This window comes from Gorilla gorilla, chromosome 9 (genome assembly GCF_029281585.2).
Source record: "Gorilla gorilla gorilla isolate KB3781 chromosome 9, NHGRI_mGorGor1-v2.1_pri, whole genome shotgun sequence".
Classification (NCBI taxonomy): Eukaryota; Metazoa; Chordata; class Mammalia; order Primates; family Hominidae; genus Gorilla; species Gorilla gorilla.
This window is the reverse complement of record NC_073233.2, coordinates 63,635,565-63,655,969: the sequence shown is the minus strand read 5'-3', so window position 1 is coordinate 63,655,969 and position 20,405 is coordinate 63,635,565. Positions and strand designations below refer to the sequence as shown.

The 20,405-nt window shown below is 39.0% G+C and overlaps 2 protein-coding genes across 2 annotated transcripts; both read left to right on the top strand.

The window, feature by feature from the left end:
- Window positions 1–767: 767 nt before the first annotated feature.
- LOC101136183 (olfactory receptor 5F1) lies at window positions 768–1,712 on the top strand. Its single transcript, XM_004051111.5, has one exon. It carries the CDS (start codon window positions 768–770, stop codon window positions 1,710–1,712), a length of 945 nt encoding a protein of 314 aa, XP_004051159.5.
- A 10,872-nt stretch (window positions 1,713–12,584) lies between these two features.
- Window positions 12,585–16,295, top strand: LOC101139117 (olfactory receptor 7E24-like). Its single transcript, XM_063693705.1, has 3 exons — window positions 12,585–12,630; window positions 12,728–12,934; window positions 15,304–16,295. The coding sequence occupies exons 1-3, from the start codon at window positions 12,585–12,587 to the stop codon at window positions 16,293–16,295; spliced, it is 1,245 nt and encodes a 414-aa protein (XP_063549775.1).
- The last annotated feature ends 4,110 nt before the right edge of the window (window positions 16,296–20,405 follow it).

Sequence of the window (20,405 nt, the reverse complement as noted above, 5' to 3'; positions counted from 1 at the left end):
TAAGCTCCAACTAAGAACCTCTGATAAAAAAAAAATAATAGTTACTTACTTAGGTAAGTAGCCATCTGGGGAGGAAGTTTTAAAGATTTGGTAATGTTATTAAATAAGGTGGATAGGTACCCTGTCGGCTGCTTCTTGGAATTAACTTGGTAATGGACATTGTAGTATAACAATCATTTGGTTTACTTTTAAAACATCACTAAATTATTTTTAAGGATACAATAGATATCAAAATATTGATTATTTGAAATGGTCACTCTTTTTGCTGCTTAGGGCTACACATAAGCCATTCTCAAGAGATAAAGTATGAATTTTGGAGTTGAAGAATGTACAGAGCGATTTTGAGAAAATTAAAAAAGAATACATTTGAGTTAAATTCACATACCTGGTCTGAGAATGGGAGAAATTTTAGCAAGAATATTTTTATTATTTTACATTTTGGATGTGGGCTAGTATAGAAACAATAGAACAAAGTATTTGCATTTGCAGAAATAGAGTACGTGGACTTCAGCCAGTGATTTGAGAAGCCTACAACTCCAATTCAATACAATCAATTATTTATTACATGTAAATGCTTACTCATGGGTCCTCTAATATTCCTCTTACTTCAGTTATTCCAGTAATTATGACATATTATTCTAGGTTTTTGTTTATTTCTTTGCCATATGTGACTGTCCTATTAACACTTCTTTATTTTTTTTGTAAACGTTTGGAGAGGAAAATATGTGCAACTAATACAAAGTCTACACAAAATATATTTCTCATAAATGACCAGAAAAAATTATACCTCACTGACTGAGTTCGTCCTATTAGGATTAGCAGACACGCTGGAGCTACAGATTATCCTCTTTTTGTTTTTTCTTGTGATTTATACACTTACAGTACTGGGAAATCTCGGGATGATCCTCTTAATCAGGATCGATTCCCGGCTTCACACACCCATGTATTTCTTCCTGGCTAACCTGTCCTTTGTGGACATTTGTAACTCAACCACTATCACCCCAAAGATGCTGGCAGATTTATTATCAGAGAAGAAAACCATCTCTTTTGCTGGCTGCTTCCTACAGATGTACTTCTTTATCGCCCTGGCGACAACCGAATGCATCCTCTTTGGGTTAATGGCCTATGACCGGTATGTGGCCATATGTCGCCCGCTTCTTTACTCCTTGATCATGTCCAGGACAGTTTGCCTAAAAATGGCAGCCAGGGCTTCTGCTGCAGGGTTGCTGAACTCCATGGTCAACACAAACCATGTCAGCAGCTTGTCATTCTGTGACTCCAATGTCATCCATCACTTCTTCTGTGACAGCCCCCCACTTTTCAAGCTCTCTTGTTCTGACACAATCCTGAAAGAAAGCATAAGTTCTATTTTGGCTGGTGTGAATATTGTGGGGACTTTGCTTGTCATCCTCTCCTCCTACTCCTACGTTCTCTTCTCCATTTTTTCTATGCATTCAGGGGAGGAGAGGCACAGAGCTTTCTCCACGTGTGCCTCTCACCTGACAGCCATAATTCTGTTCTATGCCACCTGCATCTATACTTACCTGAGACCTAGTTCCAGCTACTCCCTGAATCAGGACAAAGTGGCTTCTGTGTTCTACACAGTGGTGATCCCCATGTTGAATCCTCTGATCTACAGCCTCAGGAATAAGGAAGTAAAGAAGGCTTTAGCGAATGTAATTAGCAGGAAAAGGATCTCTTCCTTTCTGTGACTGGCTAAAAATCTGAACTAAAGAGCATATTTTAGTTACTTTCAAAGTCTAGTTTATACCTACATTTTTTATTAGAATATTTTATCAGTAAACACATTCTGTGAATAGTTGTATCCAGTTAGGGATAAAGAAAGTTACCAAACTGATTCAAGATCATGGCATGTTGACTTTACTATGATTCTATATATCTTTGTTAGGTTCTCCAAAATAATGAATATTTTTAAATGAAATTTTATCTAGAAATCAAATGGAATATATGTTTACAGACCAAAGCCACAATGATACATGAAGCTGGAAATATAAAATAATTTCTATTATCCATTCATTTTTTTCTTATGCATTATTTTTCACCATTTATGATTTTTAAGGGATTGTTAAATATCACATAGGTGAGAAATGCTATAAGTTTAACATATATTTCTCCTTTGTATTCACTGAACTACTTCTTGGAGGAATAAAATCAAATTTTAGGACTATAGTTTTAACAGGGTTCTAAACTCTCCTTTTTTTACCTCCTCTCTCTCTCTCTTTCTCTCTCTGCCTCTCTTTCTCTCTCTCTCTCTCTCTCTCTCACACACATGCATGAGTGTATTTAAAGAATGTGAGAGTTTCTGCAAAAATGTGCTATCAAGAAAACTCTAATTAGTATGCATCAATTACAGCTATTCTTTTATTCTCTTTCATTCTGCTCCAAATTTTCTAGCCCTGTCTCTCCCTCTTTCCTTGAGACAGACACACATTCAGAAAGACACATGCACACATGTTCAAGTGCTGCAAAGATTTTAATCATTGCATAGTTGCAAGTGATAAATATTCAGTGAATGAATCTGACAGATATTCTTCAAAATAAGTTCTTGGAATTTATGTTCACAAAAGTCTTTTCTCAATTGCAATGATGTATTAATTGAAAATGGTATTTGTATTAAATGCAGGCATAAATAATGTGGAGATAAACAGGAAGTTGCCTTGGTAGAACTCTGAAAGAAGCTGAGTTGGGGCTGTGGCTTGGTAAGGAGACAGACACTTTTATGGAGGGAAATTCCCCATGGCTCTTGCTCTTGACCTTGTCAGTGAATTTGCACCTGATAGAAGTGGCGATGTTCACGTCATCTGGGATGTGGGCACAGCAGACACTATGGCCTGTCACAAAATGTTGCCCAACTCCACCATCTTATTTCCCTCAATGGTTCATTTGGGTGAATTTGGCGGGATAGATGTTCATGAATAATTTGGTGCTGTCTATGCACCTACAGATTTTTCTCTCACCTTACGGGACTACAGTGGTTACCGGGCCCTGGAGCCCTGTCCACTAAGCAGCTCACCTATGGTTTCCATACCAGCTGACTGCTGTATTATCTCCGCCTCCCCTGTACTGGTATGACTTAATGGAATCACATATGGGACTAAAATATTGTACAAGTAAATGCTTATATTTCTTTTGATGTAGAACTTAGAAACAATGTTTGGGAGACGAAATCCAGTTATTTTGAGATTCGGAGCTTTAGACATGTTTTGAGCTGTGCTCCCTACCCTCTAATTCAAGTCTCTTGTGTCTAAACTCACAAAGCCTACAAATATTTTAAAATCAAGAGCTCTTATCACTTGGTGATTTTGCTTAGTTTTTAATTCATTGAATGTGTACTTATTTATTTATTTATTTATTTATTTATTTTTTATTAAAGTTTTAGGGTACATGTGCACATTGTGCAGGTTAGTTACATATGTATACATGTGCCATGCTGGTGCGCTGCACCCACCAACTCGTCATCTAGCATTAGGTATATCTCCCAATGCTATCCCTCCCCACTCCCCCCACCCCACCACAGTCCCCAGAGTGTGATATTCCCCTTCCTGTGTCCATGTGATCTCATTGTTCAATTCCCACCTATGAGTGAGAATATGCGGTGTTTGGTTTTATGTTCTTGCCATAGTTTACTGAGAATGATGATTTCCAATTTCATCCATGTCCCTACAAAGGACATGAACTCATCCTTTTTTATGGCTGCATAGTATTCCATGGTGTATATGTGCCACGTGTTCTTAATCCAGTCTATCATTGTTGGACATTTGGGTTGGTTCCAAGTCTTTGCTATTGTGAATGATGCCGCAATAAACATATGTGTGCATGTGTCTTTATAGCAGCATGATTTATACTCCCTTGGGTATATACCCAGTAATGGGATGGCTGGGTCAAATGGTACTTCCAGTTCTAGATCCCTGAGGAATCGCCACACTGACTTCCACAATGGTGATACTAGTTTACACTCCCACCAACAGTGTAAAAGTGTTCCTATTTCTCCACATCCTCTCCAGCACCTGTTGTTTCCTGACTTTTTAATGATTGCCATTCTACCTGGTGTGAGATGGTATCTCATTGTGGTTTTGATTTGCATTTCTCTGATAGCCAGTGACGGTGAGCATTTTTTCATGTGTTTTTTGGCTGCATAAATGTCTGCTTTTGAGAAGTGTCTGTTCATGTCCTTCGCCCACTTTTTGATGGGGTTGTTTGTTTTTTTCTTGTAAATTTGTTTGAGTTCATTGTAGATTCTGGATATTAGTCCTTTGTCAGATGAGTAGGTTGCAAAAATTTTCTCCCATTTTGTAGGTTGCCTGTTCACTCTGATGGTAGTTTCTTTTGCTGTGCAGAAGCTCTTTAGTTTAATTCGATCCCATTTGTCAATTTTGGCTTTTGTTGCCATTGCTTTTGGTGTTTTAGACATGAAGTCCTTGCCCATGCCTATGTCCTGAATGGTAAAGCCTAGGTTTTCTTCTAGGGTTTTTATGGTTTTAGGTCTAACGTTTAAGTCTTTAATCCATCTTGAATTGATTTTTGTATAAGGTGTAAGGAAGGGATCCAGTTTCAGCTTTCTACATATGGCTAGCCAGTTTTCCCAGCACCATTTATTAAATAGGGAATCCTTTCCCCATTGCTTGTTTTTCTCAGGTTTGTCAAAGATCAGATAGTTGTAGATATGCGGTGTTATTTCTGAGGGCTCTGTTCTGTTCCATTGATCTATATCTCTGTTTTGGTACCAGTACCATGCTGTTTTGGTTACTGTAGCCTTGTAGTATAGTTTGAAGTCAGGTAGTGTGATGCCTCCAGCTTTGTTCTTTTGGCTTAGGGTTGACTTGGCGATGCGGGCTCTTTTTTGGTTCCATATGAACTTTAAAGTAGTTTTTTCCAATTTTGGGAAGAAAGTCATTGGTAGGTTGATGGGGATGGCATTGAATCTATAAAGTACCTTGGGCAGTATGGCCATTTTCACGATATTGATTCTTCCTACCCATGAGCATGGAATGTTCTTCCATTTGTTTGTATCCTCTTTTATTTCCTTGAGCAGTGGTTTGTAGTTCTCCTTGAAGAGGTCCTTCACATCCCTTGTAAGTTGGATTCCTAGGTATTTTATTCTCTTTGAAGCAATTGTGAATGGGAGTTCACTCATGATTTGGCTCTCTGTTTGTCTGTTATTTGTGTATAAAAATGCTTGTGATTTTTGTACATTGATTTTGTATCCTGAGACTTTGCTGAAGTTGCTTATCAGCTTAAGGAGATTTTCGGCTGAGACAATGGGGTTTTCTAGATATACAATCATGTCATCTGCAAACAGGGACAATTTGACTTCCTCTTTTCTTAATTGAATACCCTTTATTTCCTTCTCCTGCCTAATTGCCCTGGCCAGAACTTCCAACACTATGTTGAATAGGAGTGGTGAGAGAGGGCATCCCTGTCTTGTGTCAGTTTTCAAAGGGAATGCTTCCAGTTTTTTGCCCATTCAGTATGATATTGGCTGTGGGTTTGCCATAGATAGCTCTTATTATTTGGAAATACGTCCCATCAATACCTAATTTATTGAGAGTTTTTAGCATGAAGTGTTGTTGAATTTTGTGAAAGGCCTTTTCTGCATCTATTGAGATAATCATGTGGTTTTTGTCTTTGGTTCTGTTTATATGCTGGATTACATTTATTGATTTGTGTATATTGAACCAGCCTTGCATCCCAGGGATGAAGCCCACTTGATCATGGTGGATAAGCTTTTTGATGTGCTGCTGGATTTGTTTTGCCAGTATTTTATTCAGGATTTTTGCATCAATGTTCATCAAGGATATTGGTTTAAAATTCTCTTTTTTTGTGTGTCTCTGGCAGGCTTTGGTATCAGAATGATGCTGGCCTCATAAAATGAGTTAGGGAGGATTCCCTCTTTTTCTATTGATTGGAGTAGTTTCAGAAGGAATGGTACCAATTCCTCCTTGTACCTCTGGTAGGATTCGGCTGTGAATCCATCTGGTCCTGGACTCTTTTTGGTTGGAAGCTATTGATTATTACCACAATTTCAGCTCCTTTTATTGGTCTATTCAGAGATTCAACTTCTTCTGGTTTAGTCTTGGGAGAGTGTATGTGTCGAGGAATTTATCCATTTCTTCTAGATTTTCTAGTTTATTTGCGTAGAGGTGTTTGTAGTATTCTCTGATGGTAGTTTGTATTTCTGTGGGATTGGTGGTGATATCCCCTTTATCATTTTTTATTGCGTCTATTTGATTCTTCTCTCTTTTTTTCTTTATTAGTCTTGCTAGCGGTCTATCAATGTTGTTGATCCTTTCAAAAAACCAGCTCCTGGATTCATTAATTTTTTGAATGGTTTTTTGTGTCTCTATTTCCTTCAGTTCTGCTCTGATTTTAGTTATTTCTTGCCTTCTGCTAGCTTTTGAATGTGTTTGCTCTTGCTTTTCTAGTTCTTTTAATTGTGCTGTTAGGGTGTCAATTTTGAATCTTTCCTGCTTTCTCTTATGGGTATTTAGTGCTATAAATTTCCCTCTACACACTGCTTTGAATGCATCCCAGAGATTCTGGTATGTTGTGTCTTTGTTCTCGTTGGTTTCAAGGAACATCCTTATTTCTGCCTTCGTTTCATTATGTATCCAGTAGTCATTCAGGAGCAGGTTGTTCAGTTTCCATGTAGTTGAGCGGTTTTGAGTGACATTCTTAATCCTGAGTTCTAGTTTGATTGCACTGTGGTCTGAGAGATAGTTTGTTGTAATTTCTGTTCTTTTACGTTTGCTGAGGAGAGCTTTACTTCCAAGTATGTGGTCAGTTTTGGAATAGGTGTATTCTGGTGCTGAAAAAAATGTATATTCTGTTGATTTGGGGTGGAGAGTTCTGTAGATGTCTATTAGGTCCTCTTGATGCAGAGCTGAGTTGAATTCCTGGGTATCCTTGTTGACTTTCTGTCTCGTTGATCTGTCTAATGTTGACAGTGGGGTGTTAAAGTCTCCCATTATTAATGTGTGGGAGTCTAAGTCTCTTTTTAGGTCACTCAGGACTTGCTTTATGAATCTTGGTGCTCCTGTATTGGGTGCATATATATTTAGGATAGTTAGCTCTTCTTGTTGAATTGATCCCTTTACCATTATGTAATGGCCTTCTTCGTCTCTTTTGATCTTTGTTGGTTTAAAGTCTGTTTTATCAGAGACTAGGATTGCAACCCCTGCCTTTTTTTGTTTTCCATTTGCTTGGTAGATCTTCCTCCATCCTTTTATTTTGAGCCTATGTGTGTCTCTGCATGTGAGATGGGTTTCCTGAATACAGCACACTGATGGGTCTTGACTCTTTATCCAATTTGCCAGTCTGTGTCTTTTAATTGGAGCATTCAGTCCATTTACATTTAATGTTAATAGTGTTATGTGTGAATTTGATCCTGTCATTATGATGTTAGCTGGTTATTTTGCTCGTTAGTTGATGCAGTTTCTTCCTAGTCTCGATGGTCTTTACATTTTGGCATGATTTTGCAGCGGCTGGTACCGATTGTTCCTTTCCATGTTTAGCACTTCCTTCAGCAGCTCTTTTAGGGCAGGCCTGGTGGTGACAAAATCTCTCAGTGTTTGCTTATCTGTAAAGTATTTTATTTCTCCTTCACTTATGAAGCTTAGTTTGGCTGGGTATGAAATTCTGGGTTGAAAATTCTTTTCTTTAAGAATGTTGAATATTGGCCCCCACTCTCTTCTGGCTTGTAGGGTTTCTGCCGAGAGATCCACTGTTAGTCTGATGGGCTTCCCTTTGAGGGTAACCCGACCTTTGTCTCTGGCTGCCCTTAACATTTTTTCCTTCATTTCAACTTTGGTGAATCTGACAATTATGTGTCTTGGAGTTGCTCTTCTCGAGGAGTATCTTTGTGGCGTTCTCTGTATTTCCTGAATCTGAACATTGGCCTGCCTTGCTAGATTGGGGAAGTTCTCCTGGATAATATCCTGCAGAGTGTTTTCCAACTTGGTTCCATTCTCCCCATCACTTTCAGGTACCCCAATCAGACGTAGATTTGGTCTTTTCACATAGTCCCATATTTCTTGGAGGCTTTGCTCATTTCTTTTTATTCTTTTTTCTCTAAACTTCCCTCTCACTTCATTTCATTCATTTGATCTTCCATCACTGATACCCTTTCTTCCAGTTGATCACATCGGCTCCTGAGGCTTCTGCATTCTTCACGTAGTTCTCGAGCCTTGGTTTTCTGCTCCATCAGCTCCTTTAAGCACTTCTCTGTATTGGTTATTCTAGTTATACATTCTTCTAAATTTTTTTCAAAGTTTTCAACTTCTTTGCCTTTGGTTTGAATGTCCTCCTGTAGCTCAGAGTAATTTGATCGTCTGAAGCCTTCTTCTCTCAGCTCGTCAAAGTCATTCTCCATCCAGCTTTGTTCCGTTGCTGGTGAGGAGCTGCGTTCCTTTGGAGGAGGAGAGGCGCTCTGCTTTTTAGAGTCTCCAGTTTTTCTGTTCTGTTTTTTCCCCATCTTTGTGGTTTTATCTACTTTTGGTCTTTGATGATGGTGATGTACAGATGGGTTTTTGGTGTAGATGTCCTTTCTGTTTGTTAGTTTTCCTTCTAACAGACAGGACCCTCAGCTGCAGGTCTGTTGGAATACCCTGCCATGTGAGGTGTCAGTGTGCCCCTGCTGGGGGGTGCCTCCCAGTTAGGCTGCTCGGGGGTCAGGGGTCAGGGACCGACTTGAGGAGGCAGTCTGCCCATTCTCAGATCTCCAGCTGTGTGCTGGGAGAACTACTGCTCTCTTCAAAGCTGTCAGACAGGGACATTTAAGTCTGCAGAGGTTACTGCTGTCTTTTTGTTTGTCTGTGCCCTGCCCCCAGAGGTGGAGCCTACAGAGGCAGGCAGGCCTCCTTGAGCTGTGGTGGGCTCCACCCAGTTGGAGCTTCCCGGCTGCTTTGTTTACCTAAGCAATCCTGGGCAATGGCAGGCGCCCCTCTCCCAGCCTCACTGCCGCCTTGCAGTTTGATCTCAGACTGCTGTGCTAGCAATCAGCGAGACTCCATGGGCATAGGACCTTCCCAGCCAAGTGCGGGATATAATCTCGTGGTGCGCCGTTTTTCAAGCCGTCAGAAAAGTGCAGTATTCGGGTAGGAGTGACCCGATTTTCCAGGTGCTGTCCATCACCCCTTGAATGTGTACTTTTTATGTAAATTTAATTGTTTACCTGATTCATCAGATTTATGTTAGTTATTATATTTTCTTGCATATTGTTCAATGCATTTGTATAAAACAAAGTTCCTAATATTTTTATTTTATTTAACTCAAAAGAAACAACTTGTAAAAGCGTTAAGAAACTGCTAATTATTGTATTGAATGTGATTTTCTCATCTTCTTTCTTTAGAAACTAACAATATTTCTGAAACCCTCTCTAATAAAGACAATATTTTAGTCTCTTTGTTATGCAGCTATCTCTATTGCATTCCAATTTTTTTTTCTTTCTTTCTTTTTTCTTTTCAGACGGAGTCTCGCTTTGTCGCCCAGGCTGGAGTGCAGTGGCGCGATCTCGGCTCACTGCAGCCTCCGCCTCCCTGGTTCAAACAATTCCTGCCTCAGCCTTCTGAGTAGCTGGGACTGTAGGCTCCCGCCACCGTGCCGGGATACTCTTTGTATTTTTTAGTAGAGACGGGGTTTCACCATATTGGCCAGGCTGGTCTCGGACCCTTGACCTCGTGATCTGCCTGCCTCAGCCTCTCAAAGTGCTGGGATTACAGGTGTGAGCCACCGTGCCAAGCCCAACTCTTCTAATTTCTAGTCTTTTCTTTCATTTAGGTGTTTATTGTTACCACATTCTCAAAATTTGCAGCTATCAACCAATGTTTTGCCTCATTTAATGGTTTTTGAATAATTTATTTGTTAAAATTATGCTATTGGCTATGCTGAGTCAATTTCTTCATCAGTAATTAGATAAGGCCAAGTGGAAACTAGTTTTCAAAATCTGTGAAGGTCCCAAAGTTAGAAAAGTAAGCAAACAAGATGGAAAGAATGAAAGAATCAAGATTCAAGGATTACCTATATCCAAATAACCCCCATAATAAAATTATATCAATAGATGGAGACCTACATTAAGGCATAAAATGAATAGAAATCCTGTGTTATTAGTATGTAATACCAAGTTTAGATTTAGTTTATTAAATAAAAACTAATGTGCACAATGTGATTTTCACTGGTCTATTAAGATGTGAAATTAAAGATTTGTAAATTATTAAAGGTTAGTATCTAGATTAATGAAGTAATTCATTTAAATTTATATAAGTCAAATAAAATAAAAATAGTGGATTAATTCATAGGCAACATGCTTCAAGGTACACTTCAGGTGTCTACATGAAAATGCAAATACAAAGTAGGTAAATTGTGAGAATATGTAATCTGCAGAAGAGGAATATTCAAATAACTTAATAGCTTTACTGAAAATACATAGAGTGCTTGTGTCTAATGAAATTTCTCGTGTCAGAAAGCAGAAAAGTGGTCATTCATTGTTAAACTTAGATATAATTTTCTGCTTTGGCTAAGTAATTGGTATGTGTTAGATTTTTTTTTTTTCGGAGGGTTTGGGTCGGGGGACGGAGTCTCTGTCGTCCAAGCTGGAGTGCAGTGGCCCTACCTCGGCTCACTGCAAGCTCCGCCTCCCAGGTTCACGCCATTCTCCTGCCTCAGCCTCCAAAGTAGCTGGGACGACAGGCGCCCGCCACCATGCCTGGCTAATTTTTTTTAATATAGTTTTAGTAGAGACGGGGTTTCACCGTGTTAGCCAGGGTGGTCTGGATCTCCCGACCTCGTGATCCGCCCGCCTCGACCTCCCAAAGTGCTGGGATTACAGGCGTGAGCCACTGCGCCCGGCCGGTATGTGTTATCTTTATAAATTTCTTTTTTTATTTTTATTTTACTATTACTGTAAAACAGTGCACATATGCTTGTAATATCCCTGAGCTTCAGAAGACTTCTTGGGATGTATCATCCATTTAACAAAATTATTTTCCCCATATTTGTTAGTAAAGAATGAGGTGATAAATATTAATTAAGGAACTCCAAGGCATTCTGAGGTGCAAGCAGGAGAGAAACCTGATAAAATCTTTATCAAAAACACTGAGTTTCTGAATTGGGCTCAAAACTCTCAGCCTCCTAAATTTGTATGATTATTTTAACTATGTATTGTAAAACAAATAAATAAAATGGAATGTATTAGCTAAATTTCTTTTCAGGGCATGTCAGATTCATTAACACACTGCTAAGAGAAACAGAGAAATGAAAAAAAAAAGAGGCACAGATTGGTGAGGACTAGAATAGAAGGTTTATTAAGTTGGGAAACAACGCTTGTAAACAGCAGACAAATATGAAATAAATATTGAGATTTTAATTTACAGATTATAAAATCATCATGTCCAAGTCATGTGTTATGGATGAGGAATGTTGTCAGAATTATCTGAAATGCCAGATCTCGTGAATGTTAGTGAAAAGACACAAACAAACAAAAAACACTAAAGAGCGAATGAAAATGACCTCTCTGTGGCTGACTGTAATGATACGGCTTTCTCCCCCAGTATTCAGGCCCTTGAGAGTCTCTCTGAACCTGTTCTGGTTTTGGAAACTGCCAGATGAAAAACAGAAACAGTAGGGCCCAAGAGAACCAAGTAATATGAACTCAGAGAAAGGTGCCAATAGAGATAAGAAGAAAAGTTACAAACATCAAACCCGATTTTATTTATTTTTAAATCTTTAAGCATTTTTAAATTGATATGAATAATTATTTAGGAAGTACATGTGATATTTTGATACATGCATAAAATGTATAATGATCAAATCAGTATATTTAAGATACTCATCCCCTCAAATATTTATCATTTCTTTGTGTTGAGAACATTTCAAACATTCTCTTCTAGCTATTTAGAAACATACAGGAAATTATTATTATTATTATTATTTTATTTATTTATGTATTTATTTTGAGATGGAGTCTCGCTCTGTCACCCAGGCTGGAGTGCAGCGGCGCAATCTTGGCTCACTGCAAGCTCCGCCTCCCAGGTTCACGCCATTCTTCTGCCTCAGCCTCCAGAGTAGCTGGGACTACAGGCGCCCACCACCACGCCCCGCTAATTTTTTGTATTTCTAGTAGAGACGGGGTTTCACCGTGTTAGCCAGGATGGTCCCGATCTCCTGACATCGTGATCCACCCACCTCGGCCTCCCAAAGTGAGTAAATTATTTTTAACTGTAGTTTCTCTATTCTACTATTTAATAATAGAATTTACTCCTCCTATCTGACTGTACGTTTGTACCCATTTACCTGCCTTTCTCTACCCCTGCTCCCCACACAAACTCTTCCCAGCCTCTGGTATCCACAATACTACTCTTTACTTCCATGAGACCCACATTTTTCATTCTTTGCCCACCTGGGTATTAGGAACAATATCAAGGGGGCGGGGGGAGGGGGATGCAAAACACCAGCTACATTGAAAGTAATGTCAGCCGCTCCCCCTTTGGATATTAGGAACAATACCACAGAAGGGACGTACTCTTCCTGCGATATAGGGAGTAGCATCATCCTCTTCTTCCCTGGATACTATGAACAATATCACAGGAGGCGTGTACACCTTCTGCGATATTGGGGGTAATATTATCCACTCCCGCCCTGAATATTAGAAAAAGTATCACAGGGGGATGTACACCCCTGCGATATTGGCAGTAATATCATCCTCTCAATCCAGGGAATTACGAACAAGATCACAGGGTGGGGGAGGTGTATGCCCCTGCGATATTGGGAGTAATATCATCCTCCCCCAACCTGGATATTAGCAACAAGATCACAGAGGGGGTGTACACACCCTGCGATATTGGAAGTAATAAGATATTATCTCCGCCGGATATTAGGAAAAATATCACAGTGCGAGTGTACATTTCCTACGCTGTTGGGAGTAATATCATTCTTTTCCTCTCTGGATATTAGTAACAATATCACAAGGGTGCTTTACATTTCCTTCAATATTGGGAGTAATATCATCCTCTCCCCGTTTGAGTATTAGGAACAATATCCCAAGGGGGTGTCCACCCTCTGCGCTACTGAGAGTAATATCATCCTTTATTTCCCTGGATATGAGAAACAATATCACAAAAAGGTGAACACCCCTGCAATATTGGGAGTAATATTTTCTTTTTCACAGGACATTAGAAACAATATCACAGGGGATGTTTACACAACCTGCGATATTGGTAGTAATATTCTCTACCTCCCAGAATATTACCAACAATATCACAGGGGTGGTGTAAACCCCCTGCGATATTGGGAGTAATATCATTCTTTCCAGCCCTGGATACTAAGAACAATATCACAGAAGGGTGTACACCCCCAGTGATATTGGGAATAATGTCATCGTCTCCTTCCCTGGAAATTAGGAACAATATCACAGAGGGGGGGCAGTGTACACCTTCTGTGCTATTGGAAGTAATATCATCTTCTCCCCCCCAGATATTAGGAACAATGTCACACATGGTGTACACCCACTGTGATATTAGGAAGAATATTACAGGGTGCACACCCACTGTGACTTTAGGAGAAATATGTCCCTAAAATGTTACAAATAATATCACAGCGTATACAGTAATATCTCTCTAGAATATTACAGATAATATCACAGGGTGTATACCCACTCTGATATTAGGAGTAATATCTCACTAGGATATTATGAATAATATCACAGGGGGTACACCCACTCTGATAATAGGAGGAATACCTCCCTGGGATATTATGAATAACATCACAGAATGTACACCCATGGTGCGCAACCACTGTGATATTAGGAGTAATATCTACCTAGGATATAATGAATAACAGCACAGCATGTACACACATGATGTACACCCACTGTGATATTAGGAGAAATATCTCCCTAGGATATTATGAGTAACATCACAGAGCGTACACAGATGGTGTGCACCCACTGTGATATTAGGAGAAATATCTCTCTAGATTATTACTAATTATATCACAGAGTGTACACCCACTGTAATATCAGGCGTAATATCTTCCTAGGGTATTAAGAATAATTTCACAAGGTGTGCATACATGGTGTATACCCACTGTGATATTAGGAGTAATATCTACCTAGTATATTAAAATAATATCACAGGATGTACACCCACTCTGATATTAGAAGTAATATTATTCTAGGTTATTAAGAATAACATCACAGGGTGTAAAAACATGTTGTACACTCACTGTGATATCAGGAGTTGTATCTCCATAAGATATTATGAATAATATCAGAGGGTATATACCCACTGTAATGTTAGGAGTAATATCTCCCTAGGATATTACAAATAATATCACAGGGTGCACGCCCACTGTGATATTAGGAGCAATATCTTTCTAGAATATTACAAACAGTATCACAGGGTGTATGCCCACTATGATATTAGAAGCAGTATCTCCCTAGGATATCAAAAATAATATCGCAGGGTGTACAACTCTGCTTCCCAGGTTCTAAGGGATTCTCCTGTTTCAGCCTTGTGAGTAGCTGGGGTTACAGGTGCCCGCCACCACGCCTGGCTAATTTTGTATTGTCACTGGAGACGGGGTTTCACCATGTTGGCCAGGCTGGTCTGGAACTCCTGACCTCCGATGATCTATCACCCTCAGCCTCCCAAAGTGCTGGGATTACAGGTGTGAGCCATCACACCCGGCCAAGAGTTATACATTTAATAAATCTGGAAACACAGCTCCCATATTTGACTGTGCATTTACTTTTATGAAGAAATGATGTCAGGAAACCTAAGGATGATAATAAATATGAAAAGTAACCGGCACGTAAAAAGATCTTCTGATTAAAAACTGTAAGGTTCGATTTAGTTTTTAGATAACGCGGTCCTAGCTCTTGTATAGTGCTTATAAATATTCTACATCAAAGGAATTTGTAGCACAGTGTCAGAATAAAATAAAGTGTGTTTCACTGCTTCTTAATTTCTTTCAATTAGATTGAGTTTTTTTTTCTTAAAGAGAGAAGAACATTTTATTTATTTTTATTTTTTCTGAAAATAATAGGCCATATTTTACTGAGATCATGGATTTGTTATATATTACATTTTGATCTTCTAACATTGGTCAGTGGCTTTTCTCTAAAGTAGGTATGTACAGAAAGAGTTGAATAGCAAAAAAGTAAATTATGTAATAATTCTGAGATTTTTGGTTTTGTCACAACGGAGAAATATTGCTGAGGGTGTATGGTCCTCAAGTGTGAAAATGTTCCTTGTGAATTGCTTGTATCCAAAATACACACACAGCATTAAGTGCTGGTTTTTATCTTTTATTTTTCCAATCCTCTTTTCTTCTCATGGTGTCCAAGTGACACAGAGCCACAGAATCTGACAGGTGTCTCAGAATTCCTCCTCCTGGGACTCTCAGAGAATCCAGAACTGCAGCCCTTCCTCGCTGGGCTCTTCCTGTCCAAGTACTTGGTCGCGGTGCTGGGGAACCTGCTCATTATCCTGGCCGTCGGCTCTGACTCCCACCTCGACACCCCCATGTACTTCTTCCTCTCCAACCTGTCCTTGCCTGACATCGGTTTCACCTTGGCCACAGTCCCCAAGATGATTGAGGAGATGCAATCGCATAGCAGAGTCATCTACCATGGGGGCTCCCTGACACAGATGTCTTTCTTTGTCCTTTTTGCATGTAAGGATGACATGATCCTGACTGTGATGGCCTATGACTGGTTTGTGGCCATCTGTCACCCCCTGAACTACCCAGGCATCATGAATCCTCACCTCTGTGTCTTATTAGTTTTCGTGCCTTTTTTCCTTAGTCTGTTGAATTCCCAGCTGCACAATTTGATTGTGTTACAATTCATCTGCTTCAAGAATGTGGAAATCTCTAATTTTTTCTGTGACCCATTTCAGCTTCTCAACCTTGCCTGTTCTGACAGTGACATCAATAACATATACATATATTTAGATAGTACTATATTTGATTTTCTTCACATTTCAGGGATCCTTTTGTGTTACTATACAATTGTCTTCCCCATTCTAAGAATTCCATCCTCAGATGGGAACTATAAAGCCTTCTCCACCTGCGGCTCTCACCTGGCAGTTGTTTGCTTATTTTATGGAACAGGCATTGGCGTGTACCTGACTTCCACTGTGTCATCATCCCCCAGGAATGATGTGGTGGCGTCAGTAATGTACGCTGTGGTGGTCACCCCCATGCTGAACCCCTTCATCTGCAGCCTGAGAAACAGGGACATTCAAAGTGCCCTGTGGAGGCTGCACAGCAGAACAGTCTAATCTCATGATCTGTTCCATCCTTTTTCTTGTGTGCGTTAGAAAGGGCAAGCACATTAAATCTCTACATCTGCAAATCCTACCCCCTTGGTCACATTATTTTTGTTGCTTGATGGCTTTTATTCCTTTCCACATTTCCTATGTGAATATTGTCCTCTTTGTTATGCCTTTAACTGGAATGATGAGTATTCTGGGATCCTTTGTTTAGTGTAAACATCATGACTGAATCCTCTCTACCTAGGTGGCCTCCTTTAGTTTCTGAGCAATAAACCTGTTTTCCAGGTGAAATCACAACCACCTTTTCATATACAGGAAGTCCTGACTTCATTTTGTATTTGCCTGAAAATTGACTTTATGGAAACAGTGTATAGTAGGTCCTCCAACACCACTGTTTTATTCAAAGTTGTTTACTTATAATGTTGATGAGGAATAAATTGGTTTCACTATACATAATTTTGCTTAAAGATTCAGTTTCCAAGACACTTATCAAAGACGTTCAGTGAGGACATACTGTACATCAAATTCACATCCTCTTCCTGAGTTCATGTGGAATCTCTTTAGAGACTACTTCTGTGGAATCTATTTAGGCAGGTTATGTGTAGAGATCCATGTCACCGGTCTTCAATCTTGGCTTTGATTGAAATCACCTGGGGAGCTTACAAATGATGAGGCCTGTGTCTCATCACCTGAGATTCTGATTTACTTGCACCTGTGTGGGTATGCAGATTTTATTTTTTTTTTTTTTAAGCACCAGAGATGGTTCCAATGATAAAGTTCCTAGAGGGATCAAGCTCCAATGAGTAAGAACAGAAGTTAAATGTAATATGATTTCTTCAAATATTATCTTCAAATGCATTGTCCTTCAACGCCATACAAATTTTTATTATGCTGTTTTTTCTTACCATTTAGCATTTTCATTTTACATTTGTTGAAGTTATAGATTTATACACACATTGATTGCTGTTTTTTCACACTTGTACATACATAAGATGTGAACTAAAAAAGAATAAAATGGTCAGGGTATCCCTAAAATTTCACATTCTGGTACATTTTAAATGTATTTGTTGTTTAAAAATTTGTTTCAATTAAGAAACTGTGGTATACACATTGCAATGAAGTATTATTCAGCCTAAAAAAGAATAAAATCCTCTCCACTGCAGCAAAAATTGATGAGATTGCAGGTCAGTATATTAAGTGAAATAAGCCAGGTGCAGAATGACAAATATTACATGCCCTCACTTATATGTAGGAACAAAAAAGAAAATCTTGGCAAGGTGTGGTGGCTCTTGCCTGTAATCCCAGCACTTTGGGAGGCCGAGTCAGATGGATCACCTGAGGCCAGGAGTTCAAAACCAGCCTGGCAAACATGGTGAAACCTCATCTCTACTAAAAATACAAAAATCAGCCGGGTGCAGTGGTGCATGCTTGTAGTTCCAGCTATTTGGGAGGCTGAGGTAGGAGAATCGCTTGAAACTAGGAGGTGGAGGTAGCAGTGAGCCAAGATCATGCCTCTATACTCCAACCTGGGCAATAGAATGAGACTCCATCACACACATGCACACAAAAGGAATCTCATGAAGGTGGAGTATAAAGGCGGTTAGCAGAGGCTAGAAAGAAAAAGGGTGGGATGGGGAATGAAGAGGAGTTGATAATTGGGTACAAAAATACAGAAAGATGGAATAAATGAGTTCTAGTGTTTGATAGTACTGTACAGAAATTTTAGTTCACAAGAATTTACTGCATATTTCCCCATGGCTTGGAAAGAAGCTTTTAACTTTCTCATTATGCTGGTTTTTAAGCTATTATCTTTCTGCTCCAATCACACCCTTCTATACTCTGCATTTTGAGGCTAAATTGGGACTCCTGAAATCATGCTTTTTTTTTTTTTGAGATAGAGTTTCCCTCTTGTTGCCAAGGCTGAAGTACAATGAGTGTGATCTCAGCTCGCCACAACCTCTGCCTCCTGGGTTCAAGCAATTCTACTGCCTCAGCCTCCTGAGTAGCTGGGATTATAGGCATGCGACACCATGCTCAGCTAATTTTGTATTTTTAGTAGAGACGAGGTTTCTCCCTGTTGGTCAGGCTGGTCTTGAACTCCCAACTTCAAGTGATCGGCCCGCCTTGGCCTCCCAAAGTGCTGGGATTACAGGCGTGAGCCACTGTGCCCAGACCATGCTGTATTTTTTCTGTTGTTGTTTGTTTTTGAGCCATAAATAACTTCTCACGTATACGTTCAACTGATTTTTAACATGAGTGCCAAGAAAGTTCATTGGTGGGAAAAGCAGCCTTTTTAATAAATGTTGCTGGAGAAACTTGATTTCCACAGAAGCAGAGGCTAGGAAGAAAAGGGGTGGGATGGGGAATGAAATCCTGTCATTTGCAGAAAAATTGATGAAACTGGACGTTGTTATGTTAAGTGAACTAAGCCAGGCACAAAGAGACAAATGTTGCATTATCTCACTCATATGTAAAGCTAAAAAATTTTAATTCCATGGAAGTAGAGAATAGAATGGTGGTTGCCAAATGCTGGGATGGGATGGGAGGAAGGGAGCATGAGGAGTGTTTGGCTTATGGGTACAAAAATACAGAGAGATAGAAGGAATAAGTTCTAGTGCTTGATAGCCCATTAGGGCAACTACAGTTAAAAATAATATGTTGTATATTTCAAAATAGCTGGAGGAGAAGTGTTAGGATAATGCCAACACAAATAAATGATAATAGTTTCAGGTGATGAATATCCCAATTACACTGGATGTGATAGTTACACAATGTATCCATGTATGAAAATACCACATACAGCTCATAAATATGTATAACTATTATATATCAATTAGAAAAATATGCATGTTACCTTGTGCAGGAGGTTCTAGCCAGTGCAACGAAGTGAGGGAAAGTAAAATTGAAAATATTAAAGGAAAAGTTGCTCCTTTAGGTAAGTGTTACGAATGTTTACCTAGAATATCTTAAGGTATCTAAATATAAAGAAAGATCAGTGGAATGAAATAAAGAGTCCAGAAAAAAATATAAATTAGATATTATATAATATATTGCATATTAATATATTTATATCATATTAATAATATATTAATAATGTATATTATCTTATATTATATATATAACATAATATATAGATAATTAGCTGATTTTTGACAAAGATGCTGGGATATTCCATGGGGAATTAAAAGCCTTTTCAACAAACAGTGCAAGAGCAGATATCTACATAGGGACTAAAGGAACATCAAACTTGACTTCACATTAAATGCAAACATCAACTCAAAATGGGTCATAGACTTGAAAGTAACATCTAAAGTATAGAAACGTGTAGAAAAAATCATAAAAGAAAATTGTAGGGATATAAAGATTATTACACACTTCTAAAAGAGTACTCAGCATAATTCATAAAAATATGTATTAAATTAAACCAAAACTAACAGCTCTTTTCTTTAAAGAATAGCGTTAATAAAATAAAAAAGGAAACTAAAGAGTGGTAAAAATATTTCTTAATATTTCTGAGTAAGAGTTTGTATACAAAATGTGTAAAGAACACTTGCCATCCAATCATAAGAAGACAATCCTGGGCCGGGCGCGGTGGCTCACGCCTGTAATCCCAGCACTTTGGGAGGCCGAAGCAGGTGGATCACGAGGTCAGGAGATCGAGACCATCCTGGCTAACACAGTGAAACCCCGTCTCTACCAAAAATACAAAAAAAAAAAAAAAAAAAAAAAAATTAGCCGGGCGTGGTGGCGGGCGCCTGTAGTCCCAGCTACTCAGGAGGCTGAGGCAGGAGAATGGTGTGAACCCGGGAGGCAGAGCTTGCAGTGAGCCGAGATGGCACCACTGCACTCCAGCCTGGGTGGCAGCGCGAGACTCTGTCTCAAAAAAAAAAAAAAAAAAAAAAAAAAAAGAATACAGTCCTGTAAGAAATAAATGAATTTATTAAACAAGTTAGCAAAAAATTACTTGTAAGTATTCAATAAGCACATAAAAATCTGCACACCGTTTTAGTCATTAAAGACATAGGAATAAAAATCCAGAACCTACCCATGACTATGGCAAAAGTTGAAAATTCTAACAGTGTCAAGTTTTGGCAAAGGTATAGAAGTATTTTTACT